This window comes from Anguilla rostrata, chromosome 7 (assembly GCF_018555375.3).
Source record: "Anguilla rostrata isolate EN2019 chromosome 7, ASM1855537v3, whole genome shotgun sequence".
In the NCBI taxonomy this organism is placed as follows: Eukaryota; Metazoa; Chordata; class Actinopteri; order Anguilliformes; family Anguillidae; genus Anguilla; species Anguilla rostrata.
Window position 1 is genome coordinate 9,717,123 of NC_057939.1, and position 21,600 is coordinate 9,738,722.

The 21,600-nt window shown below is 46.9% G+C and overlaps 3 protein-coding genes across 6 annotated transcripts; 2 read left to right on the forward strand and 1 right to left on the reverse strand.

Moving 5' to 3' along the window:
- The first annotated feature begins 115 nt into the window (after positions 1-115).
- arfgap3 (ADP-ribosylation factor GTPase activating protein 3) lies at positions 116-9,911 on the forward strand. Of its 2 annotated transcripts, XM_064342696.1 has the most exons (17): positions 116-318; positions 1,424-1,542; positions 2,386-2,458; positions 2,840-2,971; positions 3,431-3,511; positions 3,640-3,724; positions 3,880-3,939; positions 4,105-4,140; positions 4,552-4,595; positions 4,798-4,940; positions 5,194-5,325; positions 5,472-5,612; positions 5,949-6,095; positions 6,328-6,448; positions 6,586-6,673; positions 7,194-7,321; positions 7,534-9,911. In XM_064342696.1, exons 1-17 carry the CDS (start codon positions 250-252, stop codon positions 7,549-7,551), a joined length of 1,617 nt encoding a protein of 538 aa, XP_064198766.1. In that variant the 5' UTR covers positions 116-249; the 3' UTR covers positions 7,552-9,911. The 2 variants fall into 2 exon arrangements, with proteins under 2 accessions (XP_064198766.1, XP_064198767.1); XM_064342697.1 differs by lacking the exon at positions 4,105-4,140 and having other exon boundaries at positions 117-318.
- Positions 9,912-10,548: 637 nt separating this feature from the next.
- Positions 10,549-15,889, forward strand: ikbip (IKBKB interacting protein). 3 transcript variants are annotated; one of them, XM_064342699.1, is made up of 3 exons: positions 10,728-11,471; positions 11,600-11,717; positions 12,132-14,032. In XM_064342699.1, exons 1-3 carry the CDS (start codon positions 11,251-11,253, stop codon positions 13,002-13,004), a joined length of 1,212 nt encoding a protein of 403 aa, XP_064198769.1. In that variant the 5' UTR covers positions 10,728-11,250; the 3' UTR covers positions 13,005-14,032. The 3 variants fall into 3 exon arrangements, with proteins under 3 accessions (XP_064198772.1, XP_064198769.1, XP_064198771.1); XM_064342701.1 differs by lacking the exon at positions 12,132-14,032 and adding an exon at positions 14,129-15,889 and having other exon boundaries at positions 10,740-11,471; XM_064342702.1 differs by lacking the exons at positions 11,600-11,717; positions 12,132-14,032 and adding an exon at positions 14,129-15,889 and having other exon boundaries at positions 10,549-10,821.
- Positions 15,890-17,077: 1,188 nt separating this feature from the next.
- On the reverse strand, positions 17,078-20,161 carry ckap4 (cytoskeleton associated protein 4). Its single transcript, XM_064342698.1, has 2 exons — positions 19,630-20,161; positions 17,078-18,620 (listed from the first exon to the last, which is right to left on the reverse strand). Exons 1-2 carry the CDS (start codon positions 19,927-19,929, stop codon positions 17,313-17,315), a joined length of 1,608 nt encoding a protein of 535 aa, XP_064198768.1. The 5' UTR covers positions 19,930-20,161; the 3' UTR covers positions 17,078-17,312.
- Positions 20,162-21,600: the final 1,439 nt, after the last annotated feature.

The following is a 21,600-nucleotide window of genomic DNA, read 5'->3' on the forward strand; positions in this document are numbered from 1 at the left end:
TGGTCGTTTCTAGATATGGGGTTGCCTCAATTTTCCAGAATCCACTAGGCTGTTGTTTGTCATCAGTCAACTTTGTCCAATGACAGCACAGCCAAATTGTCATCCCTGTGACGCGTATGGTGGATACAGAATCCGGAAGCGTCTGTTTCCACCGCGAGAGCTCGGTGATGTGGCGACGGTCGACGCTTGGCAGATTAAGTTTGTCTAGGTGCTCCGTAACTTGGCTAACAACAGGTACCTAACTGAAAGATGTCAGATCCCAGCAAGCAAGAGATTGCGGCCATCTTCAAGCGGCTGCGGTCAGTGCCCACGAATAAGGTGAGACATCTCGAAATAAGAAGCGGCGCAGTTCGGCTCCGTCCACCGTTTGGCAGGAGGAGGAAGTGCAGAATGATTTTGACACGTCGCACTGTTGTGCTAACATCGATTGTTTACTTTGCTAGCTGCCACGCTCACTAGTTGATTTGTTTATTGGAAAATGTGCATGTTCCTTACCAACAAAAACAACGAATCATCTGATATTATTGATGTCTAGCTAAGATTGTCTTCTAGCCAGCTATTAACTGTAACGTTTAGTTAGCTTGTTTGGTGGAATGATTTTTCGACGAGTTTTTGTAGCTAACCTGTATGCCATCTGGAAATAAACATTAGCTAGCTAGACACTGCCAAGGAGGACTGAACTGAAATCCGTACAGTTGTTAATGTTAACATGATTGATTTTTTATAATATTCTATAGTGAAAGTTATCGTCATGTAACTTGTAACTTAGCTAGGGGTTGATCGTTTCTAGCTAACTAAGGCAACACCTGTAGCTTTAGTAAAGTTACTAACAAAACATCAGCTAACGTTATTTAGGTAAATTAGGTGAAGGTAGCGCAGCACAGACGTGCTGCTGCGCTTGCTAACTTCAGTAGTTTTCTGAAAAAAATTCTTCCATGATGTGTGTGTAGTTTGTTGCACTTCAGACCTAGACTTCCACGGTTCAGGTCAGCTTGCAATTGTCAACGTATTTATGGCACTTTTATCTAATCATACGAAAACAAAATAAATACTGCCATAAAATAATGTATGAAATTACATTTTCTATTTCGTTCATGTAACTCAAATAGGGCTGTTGTTAAATTAGACTAATTGCCTGGTTTTAGAAAACCGTTCTCTATTTTGTCATCTGCATTTCTGTGTGCTTGTCCTCTTATTTGTTTTTTTCTTTAAAAGCACTTGTTGACGCTTTAGTATGAGCACTGTAACCTGACCCATAGATTCGCAAGAATGCCCCCAGAAGACATATTTAAAATTAGGGCTTTTCCAGGTTTTAAATTACCACTGTCACCTTGAAAAACAGGAATGTTTATATCCATGTGGCAGTAGTGGTAGATTTGCATTATTTTTAAGGATATCTTCTGAACATTTATGTCCGTTTCAGGCATGCTTCGACTGCAATGCTAAGAACCCCAGCTGGGCCAGCATCACCTATGGAGTCTTTTTATGTATTGACTGTTCCGGAACGCATAGATCTCTTGGTGTGCACCTGTCCTTCATCAGGTACGACCCTTAAAACCTACTTGACTGTTATCAGGGAAGACCTGTACACAAACACACATGCTTCCATTAGGTACAATCTACATGCACCTGTTCATCAGCTCGGACCCATGCATAACTGTCCTTCATTAAGTAGGTGAAATTTACACCTGTCTGCTAGGTTTGATCTGCCTACCCCTGCTCTTTTGATGCAGTTGGTGTATACCAGTCCATCAGGTGAAAACTATGTATGCCTGTCCTTCAGGTGGGGCCTGTATTTTCCTGTTATTTGTGGAGGTGGGTGGGGGGGGGGGCTGTTTTCTTGCCGTCTTTTAAGTTAGGCCCATCTGTTCTTTGGGTTACACCCATAGGGTGGGACCTATGTACACCTGTGCAGGGGTGTAGCCCAAAATTTAGCAAATTCAGTCTCTGGTTCTCCTTCCCAAAGCAAACGTTTCAGTCCAGGCCTTTTGTGCCCCGTTTGCTTTGGGGCCCTGGGTAATCAGTTCCGTTACCCCCCCCCCCCCCCCAGGGTCTGTGTATACATGTCATTGTTCAGGTCGGACTCTCTGTCACTTTGTCTGTGTGCAGTCTGATACCTGCTCAGTTGTGCTATTTGCTTTGACTCTGTGCCAGTGAGCTGTGTGTTCTTCTGTTGCTGGGGTAAGATAGGGTTGTTAGGTCTTTTGACCTAACTGGAAACCAGGTTAAATCAGAAGTCTGCTAGTAAAAAAAAAAGCAAAAAACAAAACAACAAACCTGTTCTAAATGGAGCACATAATTGTGCCAAGTTTGTCTCAATAGTTTGGTAAACAGTGGCGTGGTTAGCACAGTGAAAACGTCAGTTTGACTGATTTTGTCTGGCAGGTCTACCGAGCTGGACTCCAACTGGTCCTGGTACCAGTTACGCTGCATGCAGGTGGGCGGGAACGCCAATGCGGTGAGTATGTCTAGTTTGCACGGACATTGAATACATTTTAGTGTACATTACAGGTGCTGCCTCCCGGGTGTGTTGCTGCCTGGGGTGCCCTGTGTATTCGAAAATGTTTTCTGTTCAGTGTGGTAACTTGCTTGACCTGTTTTGTGTAGGAAAGGCTTTATCTTGAGCAACAAGTGTGCTGTGTGTAAATGTTCTCCAACACTGCAGGCGCGTATGGTGTGGGCATTGCATTCTGGTTAGTCGTGCGTGACACCTGGTCCACATGTGGATTTAACACTATAACTCATGCACTGGAATGCTTTGCTCAGATTTGCCGGTGACCCTGTCCAGTATGTGATTAGTTATCCATTTGAACTTCCCAATCCGCCATATTTGTTCCAGATGACTTTCTTCCATCAGCACAACTGCAACGCATCTGCAGCTAACGCCAAGTACAACAGCAGAGCTGCACAGCTCTACAGAGAGAAGATCAAGAGTCTGGCCACTCAGGCCACCAGACAGCATGGCACAGAGGTACCATAGATATGCACAAAAATATGCACACCAGATATCTGCGAGTTTGTGCAATTCATTTCCGTTTGTGTGGCCAGTGTCCACCACAACCTGTACAGCAGGTATCCTTGTCAGCATCATGGGTATTTAGAATTGTATGTGCTTCTGTTTTTGTTGTGTTGTAGCTAGGCATGTTTAATATTTTGTCTGTGAGTTTGATTTATACCATGTTTATACCACACACCATGGTAACATTTATTACCCTAACAATACCAATGTGAAGTTGAAATTCACTTAATATTGTAGCAATATGATATCCATAATTATTATTAGTATATTACCATCTGTCAGTTCCACAGATACCTCCAGCTGTGTCTGATGTTGGAATCATGATAAGTGTGTACTATAGATAGAAGCTCTGTTGGAGCCTCTGATTTGCTGTGATATAACTCCTGCCAACTGTTATATTGTCTTCTGTAGCTGTGGTTGGACGGCCAGGCGCCTCTCTCTCCTACATCACCTCTAAGCAAGCAAGAGGACTTCTTCAGCCTGCATGTACATGTAGGTTTATGTGTGCGTGTTTTTCATGAATGTGTTAAAAACAGTAATGTGTGAGGTCATTAACGTGTTAAACTGTTAAGTGACTACGGTGCTTGTACTGTACGTCATGCGGGTGTCTCTGTCCTCAGGTTGAACCTAGTACATCTCAGATGAACTTGGATCCCACGACAGCGGAGCAGACCAAAGTGCAGGATATCCCAGAAGCAGACAACGGTAAAGTCCTTTTCCTCGAGGGCTGCACTTATCAGGAGAGGAGGTGCTGTAAACTATGGCTGCTGTGGTGTTGTCACTCATCAGGACGCGGTGCGAGTCTGTGTTGTAAATCCTCCCTCTCTCACCTTTCCTCTTTCTGTTTTCTTTTTCCACAGGAACACCGGAGGAAGGCCCTAGCGTGGACCTGCTCAGTGTCTCCCCGAAAGCTGTTCTGGGTAACACCTCAGTATATTACATTATTTAAATACTTACCATTTTTTGGTAAGTGTATGTGTTTTGGCCTGTGACTGCAGTGTTCCATCGTGTTTGTATTTGATATAAAAAAAGGCCATGTTTCTTGTACCATTAGGGATGTAACAGATCTCTCTCTCCCATTCTAGCTGACCCCTCCTGTACAGGAATCTTGCAGAGTAAAGGTAGACAGTTAGCTCATTATGTGAACCCCCCCCTTCCTGAGCTGGCAGTCAGTGAGGGTTTTTGCCTTGTAGTTTTCATTTGCTTTTTCTGTGTCATTTATATGGTTTTAACTGAGTGGCTTTGTGGCTGAGTGAAATTTTGCACCATTTCTCTTTGAGGACGAACCACTTTCAGTCCGTGTCTCGGCTTTTGCTCTCAGTAGAATGCTTTTGTGTGAATGTGATGTTGCTCTCACAGGATAACGTTGGAGTTTTTCAGTCTTGGTAGTTTCCGGGACAGATTCACGGGTGTCCTTCAAACGCAGCACAGACACAAACTGACCGCAGCACAGACCGGAGAATGTAACTGTTCCGTTTTGAATTCTGCTGCTCTCCTGTGAATGACTTGCCTGTCCTTCCACTCCTTCACAGAGTCCTCTCTGATCAGGAAGAAGCCAGGCCCTGCTAAGAAAACGGTAAGTGTATGACAGAGCCTATGTCCTTCGGGCTCCACACTGGCACCAAGGTGACGCATTGACCTTCTCTCCTTATCTCCTCGCGTCTCCTGTGCGTGTGTGTGTGTGTCTGTGTGTGTCTGTGTGTGCATGCTTTGACCGTGTTACTTGTCTGTGTGGGAGCCCGTGTACTCACCCGATGCCAATGTTGGTTGTCTGTCAGCTTGGCTCAAAGAAGGGCGGCCTGGGGGCTCAGAAGGTGAGCAGTAAGAGCTTCTCGGAGCTGGAGAAGCGCGCGCAGGCCGTGGACAAACAGCGGGAGCGTGATGACACCCCGCCGAAGCCCAGCGAGGCCGAGGAACCCACGTGAGCTCCTCCCCCTCTCACACGCACACGTCGCGTTCTCCTCCCTCTCACACGCACCCGTCGCGCTCTCCTGTCCTTATGCTCTCCCCCCTTTTCGTTTCTCCACACGTCTCTCATCGTCACTCTAACTCTCCTCCTTGAGCTTCTAAGTTTTTTTTTTTTTTTTTTTGAGCTGCAGAATTTGGGGTGATGACTTAAGGAGGCGGGTCTTAGGTCTTACAGTGCTGACGTGTCATTGTGTGCCCGCCCGCAGAGTGTCCTCCATGCGGCTGGCCTACAAGGACCTGGAGGCACAGCGTAAGCAGAACGACCAGAAGCTGAAGAACATGGAGGGGAAGAAGAAGGAGCAGGCCGAGAGGCTGGGGATGGGCCTAACCAGCCGGAGGTGAGCTAGCCTCACGCAGCTAATGTTAGCGTCAACTTCTTCTGCAGCAGGGGTGACTGACTCCAGGCCCGCACGCGACTGCCTGCATGGTCGGTTCTGGACATGGTGTCTGCCCCTAATGCCTAACGCCTCCTCTCTGGTTCCAGCGGTGTGTCACACTCGGTGCTGTCCGACATGCACACCATCCAGCAGGAGTCTCCCGCGGAGGCCAAGGGGTCGTGGGGCAAGAAGTATGCCGTCGAGGACGACGCCGAAGACGACGGCTCCTTCTCTTCCAGGTTCTCCAGGTGGGGGCAGATTTCGGGGGGGGGGGAGGCGGTGCCGCTTAGCGATGTGAGCCAGGTCCTATCTTCAGGTTCAGGCCCTAAACAAGCGCATGGCTTGAGCCCAGCATCAAGTACAGACACAACATTTCAGTTGTTTTCAAGGTAAACTTTGGAAGGAAAAGATAGGAATTTACTAAACATGTTAAAAGTTTCCATAAATGTTTAAACGTCTGACTGAGCAATTAGACATAGCATTGTCACATGCTTGTAAACCCTCCTTGTGTGTTTTTTTTTGTTTTCTGTCCACTTTATAGTTGTTCAATGTGCAGCTAAATGACTCCTCGTGTCCTTTTGCAGAATGTCCTCGAGATACACGGATGAGTTTGCAGAACCTTCCAGCAAGTCCTCCCAGTGGGGGGAGCCCAAAGGGTCCTCTGGGAAGCAGGAGAGCCTGAAGCCAGAGCCAGACTTCTTCCTCAGCTCAAAGACATCATTTGACGAAAGGTACTACCCAGTACCTGCCTTACCGACACAGCCAATCGTGTGCAGGGATTACGCCGGAGGCAGGGCACACAGCCAATCACACAGCCATTCGAACATTACCAACGCAACCAATCGCCTGCATTAACTACTCCAGAAGCGGAGCACATTTGCTGAAGGCGAAACGGTTTTCATCTGTCGAATGGAACTTGAAACGTAACAATTAAATATTTCTCTTGCTCCGTTCCTCCCACAGGGCAACAAGACGAAAACACGAACTGGAGCCCGTCTCTTCCACGGATGAGGCTCAGAAGAAGTTTGGCAACGCCAAGGCCATCTCCTCCGACATGTACTTCGGGAATCAGGACAACACTGAGGCACGTCCCTCTTCTTCGCCCTCGGAGGCCATGGCCCACGGCCGTACATGAAAGCCGTTGTCAGTTTCAGATAGTCCTGTGTAAACGGCCTCGCCGGGGGTGCTGACCCGCCTCTCTTTCCCCTCTCCCTCCGACAGTATGAAACCAGGACCAGGCTGGAGAGGCTCACCGGCAACTCTGCCATCAGCTCTGCCGACCTGTTCGAAGAGCAGAAGAAACAGACGGGTAAGGACGGGGGGCTCGGGGCGAGCCACGACACGGAATGGGAGCCCCCTTTGGGGCGGGGTGCAAAAAGGATGCAGCGTTCTCCGGTCTGCTGGGAAACCAGCCGAGTTTCATTGAATAAAATGAAGCAGAATTTGAAGGAAAGCCATTACATGTGAAATATTGCAGGTTGGGCTGGGCTCCCAAGTGTTCTATTCAACAAGGTACTGGGCATGACTGCAGGCTGGGCCCTATGGCCAAGATATCTTGTATTAAAATGGATTGTCATTCACCAGCTATTACCAGGAGCCCGGGGTGTGATTTTGTTTGTCCCACCAGGGGTAGGGTGGGTTGAAGTTCCTGAGTCATCCTGTGCAATTTAAATAGGTGTTCCAGCCAGACTTCTGTGTAGAAAAGGAAGGAATATAGGTTTCGCTGGACATTCTGACCTATAGATGCACACAGCGTAGTTCAGCTGGGGTCTGCGCCCTGTGTTGTAGCATGTCAGGGCGTCTCACTGGTACTGATGTGTGCTCCTCAGGCTCGGGCTCGTACAGCCTGAGCAACGTCCTGCCCAACGCGCCAGACATGTCCCAGCTCAAACTCGGGGTCAGGACCGTAGCAGGGAGGCTCTCCGTGATGGCCAGCGGCGTGATGTCATCCATCCAGGTCAGTGGTGCTAGTCCGTCCCTCCTCCGATGCACGTGGCATGCTCATGCGCACAAACGCGCGCACACACACACACACACACGCTCCACTGACACGGACAGACGCAGAGCTGACTTCGGAAACGCTCATCGTTTATTGCAGTAGAACAGTGGGAACGGCTGCGTTCCTGGTTACTCCATCGCCTGACCCCGTGTGTGTTTTGTGCGTTTCAGGACCACTACAGCACTTGAGTGCCCTCTTGCACCTGTGGTTCCAGCAGAGGTGTATCTGGGCACACGTGTTGTATGTATCTCCACCGCAGCGGGGACCATTCCTCTGCGAGGTGTATGCCTGAAGACAAAGACTCGTGTCCAAGCAGAAGTTACAATGAAGAATCTTTTTTTTTTTCAATGTAAACCGAAGCTTTTTTTTTTTTTTCCTGGTATGTGGTTTTGTGTAATCTTGAAGTCGACATATTTAAAAAATGTTTATTTAGGAGCAGTTCAAGAGCTCTGGTGTAGCCTATAGTAAAAGAGGTCTTTTGCACTACCCATCCTGACAGAGGGAAGAAGCATTTTTGAGGCAAGTTTTACTGAGGCTTGTAGCTTTAGCGTTTTCTTTTGGATTTGATGCTGGGAATCAGATGTATATGTCTGTTTAAATGCCACTAGTGAGAGTAAAACCTATGAAGGTTTACTGCTTCTTTGCAAACGTGGGGCTTGAGCAAACACAATGCTGCACATTACTGTAAAGGCCCGACATTTTAGAATTGTGTGCCGGGCTATATGACAGTAGTTCTCTTCAGCATTCCAAAACCAGCCTTTAAGGCCATATTCTAGCCTCATTTTAAATGTCAAGTGCCCTTAAATTGGCATGCTAACCATCACAGAGCACCCTGGACGTTCGGACAGGATTGTAGTAAATAATTTTCCCAGCGTTCAGATCCACTCAAATTGATTAGTGTAGACAACTGGTCATCTCTCTCACAGATCTCACGCTGACTGTGTGGGCAAAAGCAACACTGAAGGACCAAACATAGCAGATGTTCTCCTACTTGGGGAAAGTCCATGCTATACTTGTTTTTTCTGACATTTTTTGGGAAAGAGCAGTTTCTTTGTAATACTGAGGTAGTGTGTTCTCTGATATTAAACCTGTTGAGAGGATATTTGCTGTGGTTTGAGCAGAGCTAGTTCTGCTTTGAGTGGTAGTCTGAATGGAGCCATCTCAACTGCGGTATGGTTTAGCTTAGTTTGATAGCACTAAGTGAACAGAGCTACTTTGGTGTTTGGTAGCGATTTCAATGAAGTAGACAATCATTTTTTGATCCTGAGCTGTTAATTCCCTCTAGAAAGCATTTTCAGACTGTTGGCCAGAATTGGGGAAAAAAACACGGAATTTGACCTTAAAGGCCAATGCAGTGCACTGCCCAGACCAAAATATAATCAATGCACTTTTCACATACTGTCATTTTAGTGCTGATATCCTTATTATACATTCTACAGCTGGTTAGGGTGTCTGATCACTTATCACTGTGGAAAGTAGTTATTGAATATTGTATAGTGGAATTCTGTGAGTGTCTTCATTAAAACTCGGAATTTCACAGTTAATCGCTTGCTATAGCAACTTCAGCCAAAAATATTTTTTGCACAATCCTGATAATTTTATTTTGATGAGGTTTATTAAAGTTGATCATTAGGAATTTGTGTAATCAGATTTACAAAATAGCAGCTTTAATGCTTTTTGAATGTATGCTGCCATTGTTCAGCCGGGGATGCGTGCCTCAGCAAGGCTTGTAGCCCCTGCATGCACTGTTTGCACGTGAAGGTCCGAGCACAGAATCCCAGCACTAGTTCACAAAAAGATGGGCATTGGAGAGCAGGCATACACAGAGCCGTGTGATCTGCTGTCTATAAGATCTGTTTATCTATTGCTCTGGTAGTATTTCTGTATCATCTGTTCCCCCCCCCAAGTACCACTTATTTGATACACTGTCTATTATTTGAGAGAAATATAACCTCTATACATATAAAGATGATATAAACCAGAGAAACTACCTTTAAAGCTGTTTTTGTAGAAAATGACCTCCATATTAAAAAAGAAGAAAAAAAAAATCTCTTCATAAAATCCAAATCATTCCAAGGCCAAATTTTATTGCCCTTTGGACTAAACAGTGAAGATATGGTGCCTTCATTCAGAGTGTAGCGTGGTAATTAAAGACTTGGTTTAAAAAAAAATAAAATAAAAAAAACTCATGTTCCATAAACTGAATAAAACAGGCTTAATGCCTTATCCTTTGTTTCTTTATGTATGCCAGTTAAAGACAATGTTTTTAACGGGGTATTTAATAAAGCTTATTAAAATAAACACACATATGCATCATTTACCTGGAATTAGAACTCTCACGTAGACATGTACAGACCCAAGCAAGCTTGAATTTATATATGCTTTTGTTGCACAGTATAGGGAACCAAGCATCAGTTAAGCACATGGTGTAATGGGCTACAGTAACAGTGGTGCTGCATCACAATCTCGCACAGCCAGTTGACTATGTCCAAAAAATAAAAATAAAAACTACCAGCTCAAATGTTGAATAAACTGTTGCTCCCCTAAATATTTGTATGGGTGTTTCTTGATTGTTGAGCACAAATGGTGGACAATAAATGGACTGTTGCCCTGAACTGAACACTGAGTGAGAGGATTTGTTTCCATGAGTTGACAACTAAAATATATAAATTACATTTTTCAGTGCAGCTGAAATGTTTTTTTTTTTTAATTGACCAATTTAAACAAGAATTCACCAATCAAACTAATGCTGTGATAAACAGTTTTTCTGCTGTTGCATCAATTTTTTGCCACGAGGATGACCCATCAACTGGGGTTGAAAACGCCAAGTGAGCGTACCTTTTTTTTTTTTTAACGTTGAAACGGTTTGTTTGACAAATGACAATAAACCACAGCCTATCTATACTCTTAAGTATGCAATTGCACAATATTGTACTACCTTATTCCGCCCCAGACTTATGCATTTCAGCCCGGGGCTACATGAACAGTAAAGAATTTGGTACGCATAGGGTATAACCGATGATGTTCATATTCCTCTGGGTACAAAATAAACCGCTAGATGTCTCTTATGCCAGTGAATTCCCGGCCTGCGCGACATACTTACATTTGGTTTCCGGCTTTGCCACTTTGACAAGACATACAGAAAATATAATTCACTCTATATATTGACGATATTTATTATACTGACGAACTTTCAGCAAATGACAGTTAGTTCACAAGGCTGCCGAATCAAGCAGCACTGTCGACCACATACACATTACCTTTCGCTAAGTAGGGTTGGACCGTCGGAGATTCTGGAAAATCTTGGAAAAAATAATAACACCAATCTTGGAGCTCTGTCTCTCCGCATCACAGCTGCGTCATCGCATTCCCGATTAGGCTCCGACGAAGAAACTGGGAGTGATGACGTTGGCAGGCAGCAGTGCTACTGGGCAGACGCTACTCAGTTATTCTGCCAGGTATCTGCCGCCTAGGGCGATTTTTATGCATCTTCTGAGCATTTTGTATTCTATTGACCGTGGAGGTATCCTAACTGGCATAGAAAAAGACAACTAAACCAGATTACTATCTATTTCTAAAGAAGAAAGATAAACGGGGGAAAACTACCTACAAGCTAGCTCACGAATTTGTTCGTTTTCATAAGAGTTTACAGCGTTAGGTTCCGCAAATACAGCATCTTGTTCAGTGGGCTTATTCTGTATAGATGTTTAGAAATCAATAATTTGTTTGTAGTTTTGGGATCCTTGGATACAATGCAAGTATATGTACTGGGTTTGTAGTTTTTTTGCTTTTGGTTGTTCTGCGCTCTTCTCCCCCGTTGCACGCATCTCGAGCATTGCGTAGCCTTCCCGGTGCTAGCGAGGAAGGAAGAAAACACGCAATCAGAAATGCCGAGTAATGAACTGAAACAGAGAAAGAAAACTCCACAAGGAAAGCAAGATGATAAAAGTGACGATACTTCAAAGCCAACCGCCAAGGAGGACGAAGCGAAGAAAGCCGACGTAACCGAGGGGAAACTTTGCGCTGGAGAACGTCCAACGTCCCAAACTCTGGATCTCAGGACTATTGCCTGTCTCCTGTCTATAGCAGTCTGCCTCTCTCTGTCCTGGTAAGTTACTTTTGCTGCTGTTTGATGAAAATGTTAGCTGCTGAATGTTTCGTTCATTTAGATGGTAAGAATGGGTAGTTATATTTGCTGGCATTCTAAGTTGTGTTTTGTACGTTTTTGTCATACAGGGTCGTGTTGCAGCAGAACATAAAATTTGCTGAAGTTGAGGAAAAATACAAACTACTGTATCAAAAGACAGCAGTGCTCCAAGAACTGGAGAATGAAATTGGCCAAATCAGCAGGAAGGTAAGTCCAATTTTAAACAGTAATGCAGTGTTGTAGGCAAGTTTCTGTTTGTTACTTGTAAAAGACACTGACCCGTAAAGATAGCCCATATGAGATGGGAAGATGGGCTGACTTGGCCCTGCACGGTTGTTAACACTCTGTCGCGTGAGTGGGTCCAGGAAATCACACGTCAAGGTCAATTGAGGAATTTACTAGTATTTATGCTATGCGACTGACTGTTGTGGCATGTTATGCGGGTACAACTTTTATCTTGAGTTGTCAACAGAACTGGATAGAGTGGATGCAGGAAAAAGTCCATGAAAAGCTTTTCCTAGTATTGCATGTTGCTTGCGGCAGCGTGTACGTCGGGAAGTTGTGTGCGATGGGAAGATTGGGAGCCAGACACAAACTCCCTGTTTTATGTTGTGGGTGCAGCTGGACTCCTCCGAAAATGACCTGCAGGGTGCAATGTCGTCCATGTCCTTGGTGAATAAGCTGGAGCGGGACATCTCCGGCCTGCACGCCGCCATCATGGCGATTCAGGACAGCGAGCACTCGGCCTCGCTCGACATCCAGGGCATCAACCGCCACTTTCTGAACGTGACCGAGGCGTGGCAGGCCAGCCTGGAGCTCATCACGCGGGACATCGGGGGCCTGAAGGCGGAGTCGCGGGCCGCCCACGGCCGGGTGACGGAGAAGGTGAACGAGGCGGAGGGGAAGGCGCGGGCGACGCGGAAGAGGCTGGCGGAGCTGGAGGACAGCACGCGCATGAACGCCCGCGCGCTGGAGAACACGGAGGAGGACGACGCGCGCCGCGTCCGGGACCAGCTGGACTGGAACACCCGGCAGATCGGGCAGCTGGAGGAGCGGCAGCGCGCCCTCTCCCGCCGCGACGCCGAGCTGCGCGACGCGCTGGCCGAGCACCTGCCGCGGGCGGAGCGCTGCGAGGAGCACCTGCCCGCCGTGGAGGACGCGGTGCGCTCCATCCTGCGGCTGGCCGCCGACCTGGGCGCGGCCCAGAGGAGGGTGGAGGAGCTGACCCTGCAGGTGTTCGGCGTGGAGGACAGCGCGCTCAAGGCCGTGTCCGAGATCCTGGCCATCCAGCAGGCGCTGGACGCCATGCAGGCCGACAACAGCATCCTGAAAATGAGGAACGACCTGGGCGTCGTCAAGGAGACCGTCAAGGAGATGTACCGTGCCAGGAGGGAGCTGGCCCACCCGGAGCCTCCAAGCCAGCAGGAGGCGCAAGACGAGGGCGAACCTGACAAACTCCCTGAGCATGAACCACCTGAGCTGGGAGATGTGTGATATCATGGCCTGCAATGAAGAAACAGTCTGGCTTATTCATACAGAGCTGCATAGTCTCCCATTAAAGAAGCAGGGACGTGTTTTGTTGTGTAGCCCGATTGTTCCACTATTATCTTGCATAATGTTCAGCATATATTGTGTTATTCGTAGAAACCACTGCACTCAAAACAATAGTGGTACATGAATGAGAGGGTACTTATACCTCAGTAAGCTGTGTGATTGGTTCACAGACAAAGATTGGAATGTTAACTTAAATTTTTTTTAGCGTGGGTGCTATAAAGCACATCTTATGCTGTTCAGTGCATCATCAGTGTTTTCAACAATTTATTTTGTACAGTAGATTTTGTGCCAATCACTGCAGTATTTCACTGAGCTAAAATGGCAATACACTGCTACAGTAAGCTGTTCACCACTGTCACACTGACATACCTTCACACTGTCCAAGCTGTTTGTATTATCTGTAAAGATTTATGGATATCATCATGGTGAAACTGCACTGATGTTTAACGCATTAGCTCGTTTTATGTCCATGCCATTGAAATTACCCCATGGGAGACATTTTTATCATGTGACATTATTATTGGATATAAAGTGTCTATCACGTGATGCTACTTCAGGTAAAATATATTGTTAATGATCACGCTTAGAATGCACTTTCATCCTGTATTTGAACGTTTGAACAGTCCTCTCTTTGGAGTTACTTGATTGTTCAAGAGTGTTGTGCTTGAGGTGGCCAGTCTGGTGTGTACGAGACATTATTACAACTGTTATATTTTGTCATATAACATTTTAAAAAGCAATGTGTGTAGTAATGTAAGTAATTAATTTCTGAAAAACTATTTCCATTCTGTATTTTTGAAGTCAGGGATGAGTTTCATTAACTGAACATGAATTGAACATTGCTGTTTTGCTAGTCACTGTATTTCCTGTTTATATACAAACATTAGTTCAATTGAAACTGAATTGAAACTTCAAGGTCAAAGTACCTTTGAGTGTTGAAAAAGGAATAAAGGAGTTTACGTTCATAATTGACTGCCAAGTGTGTGTAATTTAACTATGATGTCTGTAAAATGGTTGGTGGTAGCAAATACAAAATGGCTGCTGTTTCTCTTTTCTCCTTTTAGTTTAAGGGTGTCCAGGTTCTGGTGGAGAAGCTCGAGGGGCAGTCTGTGCTGTCCCACGTGGAGAACTTGGATCGGGATGTGTCCCAGCTGAAGGAGTGGGTATCAGGCCTGACCGAAAAGCGAGAGAAGCTCCAGGAGAACCTGTCGGGTCTGTCCCAGGCCGTGCGGGGGATCGAGGAACGCACCACCGTCATCACCCAGGACGTCAGCGCCAAGGTGGCCTCGGTCAGGACGGACGTGCGGCGGATGGCCGGCCTGGAGTCGGAGGTGGAGGCGCTGCTGGCCTCCGAGCAGGAGCTGGAGGAGAAGGTGGCGCACGCGGAGCGGGCCATGGTGAAGAGGATCGGGGACGTGCTGGCGAGCAGCATCGACAGGGTGACCGTGCTGAAGAGCTCCACGGACAGGAACGGGCAGAGCCTGGAGCGGCTGCGGCGCCAGCTAGCCGAGCTGTCCGCCGCCGACGCCGCGCTCGCCGGCCGCCTCCAGACCCTGGAGAGCGGGCGTGCCCGGCTGCTGAAGACCGTCACCTTCGCCAGCGACCTGAAGCCCAAGGTCTCGACCATCAAGAAGGACTTCGCCCTGCTGGAGCCGCAGATGGCCGACCTGACGCTGCGGATCGGCCGGCTGGCCGAGGACATGATGCGGAGGGAGGAGGACATCGCTGTGCTCCGGGAGACCTTGGCCAACCTGACTGCCGTCCAGGGCGACCTGCGGAGCGTCCAGCAGCAGCTTACCCAGGTCCCCAACATAAGCGACGTGTTCCCTCAGACCAACGAGCCTGGGGAGTAGAGAACCCCCCTCAAATGTTTAATATTACAGAGACTCCTTTACTGTATCAAGGAGAATCTCCCTAAATTCCAGAGACTGGCCCGGTCCCATTACTGGCCCGGGAGAATGTTCCATTGCTGTTATTACCGTTGAACCTGGAGTTGCTTTTTTATCAGAGTGTTTACTGCAGATTTTTTGTGAGATTGTTTACTGAAAAGGTCAGTTATGTCAGCGAGTTGTGTAAGTTAACGCGGAATGCGCTCTCAAAAGATGGAATGTTCTGGGCGAGCACAGCATTGTCAGTCACTAGGGTCATGTCAAGGCTGATGTTGAAATGCTTTCCAGTTTTGCAAAGCCATCTCATTTCTGAATGGAAAGAACTCCAGATTTGAACTTTGTGCACTAATCAAACAAACCATTTCCCATCTAGAGTGTGCTCAGTAGTGACAGGCCAGGAACCCAAGTGTACCTTGGGGCTAATGTAGCAAACAGATTATCTAAGAGACCATCATAGACTGCAGTATGAGCAACGTTGAATTCAAGGGCGGTCACTGTTAGGACTAGCTCACTGGGCTTTACCTTGTAGCTGCAGATTAGTTCAAAATCTTTAGAAAGTCTTCTGTTACAATCAGGAAATGATTAAAGAACTGAGCAGTCAGCTGCATGTTTGTACTGGTTGCTCCAGACTGCTGCCTTTGTAGCAAACCCAATTTTTGCACTATAGCGATTGCAAGAAGTTGGCATTGCAGCATTAAACCACCCTAAATCTCCATTTGTGTATCTTCATTCTAAACAACAAGGAATCACAAACTTCTTGTTGCGGACACAAAAACAACGTGAGGTGCCAAAGAGTTTATTTTGAGAGATGGTAACTCATAAGCATAACTTGTTTTGACATAACACGTGCTTGAACATAATTAGATCCAGTCAAAGTGTTTCAGGGAATTTTGTGGAACTAATTAATGACCTCATTAAAGTGGTTCTTTGACAATGCTTGCTTGTGTAATTCTGTTGATGCTGTGTGAACAATTGAATTTTGCAAATTTGTCTTAATACTACAGAAAAGGGCGTTTCTTGGAAGTTGCACACAGGTTCATTTTATCTTGTTATGGTTTTGGATAAACTCAGATGTCCACTGTTCTGCTGGCATGTAACATTCTCTACAATGGACCAGGCCATTTCCTGACTACCATATAAAAAGGTACTGTTCTACAATAACAGCAGACAGGACTACAGAGAGATTCATCAGTGGTTGTGCTTCTGCTTACAGGATTTGTGTTTATGAGCCGTAAGTAAATCAACTTCAGGAGCAGTTTGTTTAAATTAGTATTTTTTCCCATTTACCTTTTATTTTCTCCCTTCCCCAGTGAAACTGGATCACATTCCAGCATTCACCTTCTCATTTAAATTGACAGGCTAGTTAAGACTAGTCAATGCCAGCTCATTGCAAAAAGAAAAAAAGTACTATTTGCTCTTTTTATCTGCTCTGGTACAAAATCATACACACTTGTTTTCTTCTGTGGTACAAAAGCAGCAAATGATAATGGCTGTTATCTAACATGGTACAAAGAATCTGAAGGCAACATGCATGTTTTCATTTGAATGGTGCTTTTATCCAGAACAGCTTGCTAATGAAGCTCTGATTTGGATCAGACCTGCAGTGGGATAACAGGTAGTAAGCTCAGCAGGGCAGGGCCATCTGTCCTGCAAAAAGAGCAGGATCCTGTCCTGCAGTGAGCTCATGGCAGAGATGTACGAGATGTCACGCAGGGAGACAGACCCCCGCCCCCACCCCACACCCTCGTTCCCCATGCTCACACTGCGCGTCCACAGCCAGGCAGAAAAATCATCTGCTCCCTCTTTCTTACAATGAGGATAGTATTGAATACATTAGTCTTACAGAGATAATTTTTAATTTGATGGGAAGTTTTAATTAACAGTGAAATATTCTAGAGTGGCTTATTATTAGGAATATATTTGACTGCCTGGTTTTACATCATCTTAGAGCCAGCAAAGTACCTATTCCCACACAGGACCTTGATGGTCTATGCTGTGCCTCCAGGCCTGGTGGCCTTGCATGCTTTGCTCCACCGTAGACCTCTTTGGCCTGATACACAACCGCCTAAAACTTACCTGACTCAATTACACCCAGGCCCTGTTTGGACAAATAATGTGCATAGCTTTGTATGGCAAAAGAACATTTATTTTAGAAAACGACCACAATCAGCAAAATCATAACATCCGTAAAATGATTCAGTTGCAGCTGGGATTGGTGAAGACCCTGAAAACATTGTAATGGAACAAAAACTACAGTGCAGTCTGAGTGTGTAGCTTAGGTCTGAGAGCAGTAGTCCACCCCTCCCCTCCCTAAAGCTAGCATTTCCTCCTCCCTTTGTTAGACCCCCCCAAGCACTCATCAGACCTTGCCGGGTGCTTTCTGTTTGGAGAGCGTGCTCACAGAAGCTTTGGTCTCCTCCAGTGAACTCTTCAGTGAGGTGATGGCCACCTCGTGGCCCTCCACCTTCTTAGAGTAGGCTGTCAAGCTGTCCATCGTGTTCCTGAGCTGCTGCACGTCTTTCTGGGCCTGGCTGACCGAGGCCTTCAGAGTGTCCAGCGCTGGGGCCTTGGCCGTCTCCTCCTCCAGGGCCTTCAGCCTCTTCCCCAGGCCCTCCAGCTGCTGGCCCAGGCCGGAGCCCCGCGAGGACAGCTCCGTCTGCCGGCCGCCCAGAGCGGCCACCTTGCTCTGGAGCTCCCCCAGGTCGCCCTGCAGCGCCTCCACCTGGCCCGCCAGGGCCTGCTGCGCCTCCGTCAGGGCGGCCTGGAGCCGGGCGGCCTCCGCCTCGCCGGCCGCTCGGACGCCCTGCACGTCCCTCGCCAGCGTGGTGAGCGCACTCTCGTGAGCGTCGTGCTTGGCCAGGAGGGCCTCCGCCCTCTCCGTCTGCGCCGCGGTGGCGGCCGCCGAGGCATCGGCGCTCTGCTCCAGGGCCTTCAGCCGGGCCTCCACCTCCTCGCCGGTCTTCTCGGCCTGCGCCACCACCCCCCGCAGGCCCTCCTCCAGGCCCTGGATGCTGCCCGCCGCCATGTCCTGCCCAGACTGCAGGCTCTGGGCCTGGTCATTGAGGAGCTTGACGGAGACCTCGGCTGCAGACACGGACTCCCTCAGCACACCGGCTGTGCTCTGCACCAGCTCCCTCACCGAGTCAATCTCCTGCATTGTGGACGCCACTTCCTCGTTCCTGGTCTGGAGCTCCGCCCCCACGGCGGCTATCTGCTTCCTCAGGGCCTCGGCCGTCTGCTCGGACGCCTGACCGGCGGCCTGGAGCTCCCCGACGGTCTCGACGACGGCCAGGAGCTCGCGCTTCAGCGAGGCGGGGCTCTCCACGCCGTCCAGCCTGGCCTTCAGGTCTCTGAGCTGGGTCTGCGTCTCACTCTGTGCCCCCGCGAACTCGGCCACGCTGTCGCCGATGGAGCGGGTCAGCTCCGTCAGCCGCTCCTCCACCATGCGCTCCAGCGACGAGGAGTCCTGATCGCGGGCCTCCTTCAGCTCCCGGATCCCCTCCGAGAGGTCCTGCAGGAGCTCGTTCTGCAGCTTCTGCAGCGCCTCCTCCACCCGCCGCGTCTCCGCCTCGCCCTTCCGCAGCGCCCACCCGGCGCTGTCCAGCTCCGTCTGCATCCTGCCCAGGGTCGAGTCGAACCCGTCCACCGTTTGCTTCAAGGAGTCAACCTTTCAACCACAAGGAGACACAAGAGTGGTTTGCTGCTACCATTGCACACATCTAGACCCAGCAGTGCCACTAATACACAAACAATTATCTGAACACTCTAGACTGTTTTCTCAATGGGACATATATTTGTGTTTTTAAAAATAACATTAATTCATGGGGATGTGATGAGGCCATCATATGAATACTGCTAAACTGATCTGTATCAGAGAAGATATCCCACTTCCAAGACTCAACCCCCACCATGCCACTTTCTGCATTGTGGACCTTCCTGTAGGCTACCCTTCCTGTAGGGAGGACTGATTTTTTGTGCTGCGTGTTCACTGTTTGAACAGTTTGATCAAACAGATGAGCAGATGAGTCACAATCAAAAACGTTAAGGAAGCCGAATCACAGACATATTCCAGTATGTCAAAAGCAACATTTATGGCCTAATTACTCGATTCATGCACGCAGGTGAGATGACAGGAAAACGTAATTTCAATTTATCTTTTGAAGATATTTCATGTTGAACCTTACGGGCAAACTGAAATGCTTTGTAGTGAACACATTAGACTGGTCCGGTTTACTTTACAGTAATGGCGAGGGTATGTTCTAGAACAAGCGGGGTTGAAAATATGGCATTTTTGAAAGTTCAACTGATCGCTGCTCCGTAAAGCCACACTTGTCTCTTAACTTACAAAGTTACAAGACCGTGCTGTTTTTATTTATTTATTTATTTATTTATTTTTAGTTCATTTTGACTAAATATTTTGATACATGACCACAAATAGGCTTGTAATACTTTAAATGGGGGAGGGGTATCGTTTCTCTCAACATCCCCTGAGTCAATTACACACTATGTAATGCCAAGAAACTTTTATTTCATTATAAATGCTACTTGTTGCCTATTGGTCCTTCACCGTCTGGGTCCGCAGAATGCCGTTACGCACATAACGTCCTCATCTCGATTTAAGTAACATCAAGCGGACAGTGTCAACTCGGTTTTTTGTCCTCAATGAAATTGCCTACCTGTTGCAGGGCGCTCTCCATTTTCTTTGTCAGCTCCGCGTTTTTCTGGATGGTTGCTTCTGTCCTGCTACTTATCTGGCCAACTTCTTCTACCACTTTTTGAAGATAAAAGGCAGCGAACCCGGCTGCGGCTACCAGTGCAATGTAACTGAGCGCGGCCAAAGCCTTTGTCCAGGTCCCTGACCCCGATGCAGTAGAGTCGGTGCTTTTGCTGGCCTTCGTGATTTTCTTCGCCACGTCATCTTGAATAGAAGTGGAATTCTTGTCACTTGCATTCTTATTTCTGTGTTTCGCAGTCATGCTTGGAGCAGGAGGTTAGCAGCGTATAGAAATGAGAGCCGAAATCGATTATTCAGGGGGTTATAGATGCTAATATACTGTGCATTCAGCGTATCACTGAGTGTATCGTGTCTGTCCTAGCGTTGAGGTATGCAAAAGAAGGGGCGTCTCTTTAGTAGAACCAGCAATTCCACCAAAGTCCTGGGAGCTGCAACTCCGGGGTTCTGGCTGTAGATGTTTGTAGATGATAGGCTACAAGAAAGGAAAGCGTTTTCAGAATGGTTACACTCTAAAATGTAAGCGTTATCTTTTTTAAAACTGCAATGGAATCTCACATGTAGCAGGAATTAAGAGAAAAATAATTTCTGCGTTTACATGGTTGGAATTAGATTATAATTTTGTTAAATCATTGTGTTGTGTTGCATTTTCTTAGTGTTCTGTCATCCGTGTCGATAAACCACGGCCAAGCAGCTGAAATTGTAATATAAAGTAAGCAACAACTTAGCAGTTTCTCTTTCTTTCTTTTTTCTTTTTCTTTTTTTTTTGGTCTTTGAAGAATTAAACTTTCTGCATAATTTATTTTGCCGGGGGAATATTCGAGATTTTTTGTATTAGCTAACAATGTAAAATGATACACATGAGACCGTGAGCACGAACAGGGGAAATACAGCGACGTTATTTTTGTGTAACATAATGCGAAACTGCATCTTTTACCGGGCGCGTTGTGTTTGTGGGGATGCTCCGGGTAACACTCCGCCCTTCATACGTGGCAGTGGAGCAGAAACGGGAGCGACGTTTCCCCGAACGCATCACTTCCCCTGTCCAATGAAATGCAGAAGAGCTGAACAGTATCCGCTTCTAGTACTATGGGGAGGGGGTTTAAATGTAAACCAAAGAGAGTCTTAGAATAATTTAATGACGCGACTGCCATAAAACATTTTAGTTTATTATTAAACTTATGATTACACTACATGTAACTGATTCGCCCCAGAACGCGCACTGTATTCGTTATTGTACAGATACAGTATGTTGTACATTTCACAGGTGGGGGCTACACATTGGTGCAGATAGACGTGATTTACGCTCGTATAGGCTTCTTGAAAGGTGCTATGTAGCCTAAAGGTCTCACTGCGATTCACATAGAAAACACCTGACAGTTGGGGTCGTTTACGTTGTTTTGTGATATAAATATTGAGCATAGGCCACCGCTGGGTTTCTGAAACAGGGTTTACCTGCTTGCAGAATTCCTGTTTAATTCCCAGCCTTAAAGCCCTGCTGTCTCCTTATTACATCATTGATGTTTAATCATCTTTGTCACAAAACACATACACAATGGAATTTCCTTCTGTCGGACAATGGATATTCTGCCACAATGGGCTGTAGAACTGAGATTCAGTCAAACGCTTCACACTGAAACCTACACAAACCTAGACAGAGAAAGGTCAAAATAAAGAAAATAACCATGATATCTGGACTGTCACTTTGCAATTTGGCCTGGATCCAGAGCATAGGGAAGCCAGAACTGCAAGCAAAAAGTTGGCAAAATTCCCCATGACTTTTCAATCACATTTCCTTTCACAGGGCCACGCCCACGTTGTGCCAGGCCCAGCCAATCAGCAAAGGAGTTACTTAATAAAGCTTGCTATGGCAATTGCTTACCTCCACAAGAGGAAATACCTTTGGCTGACCTCT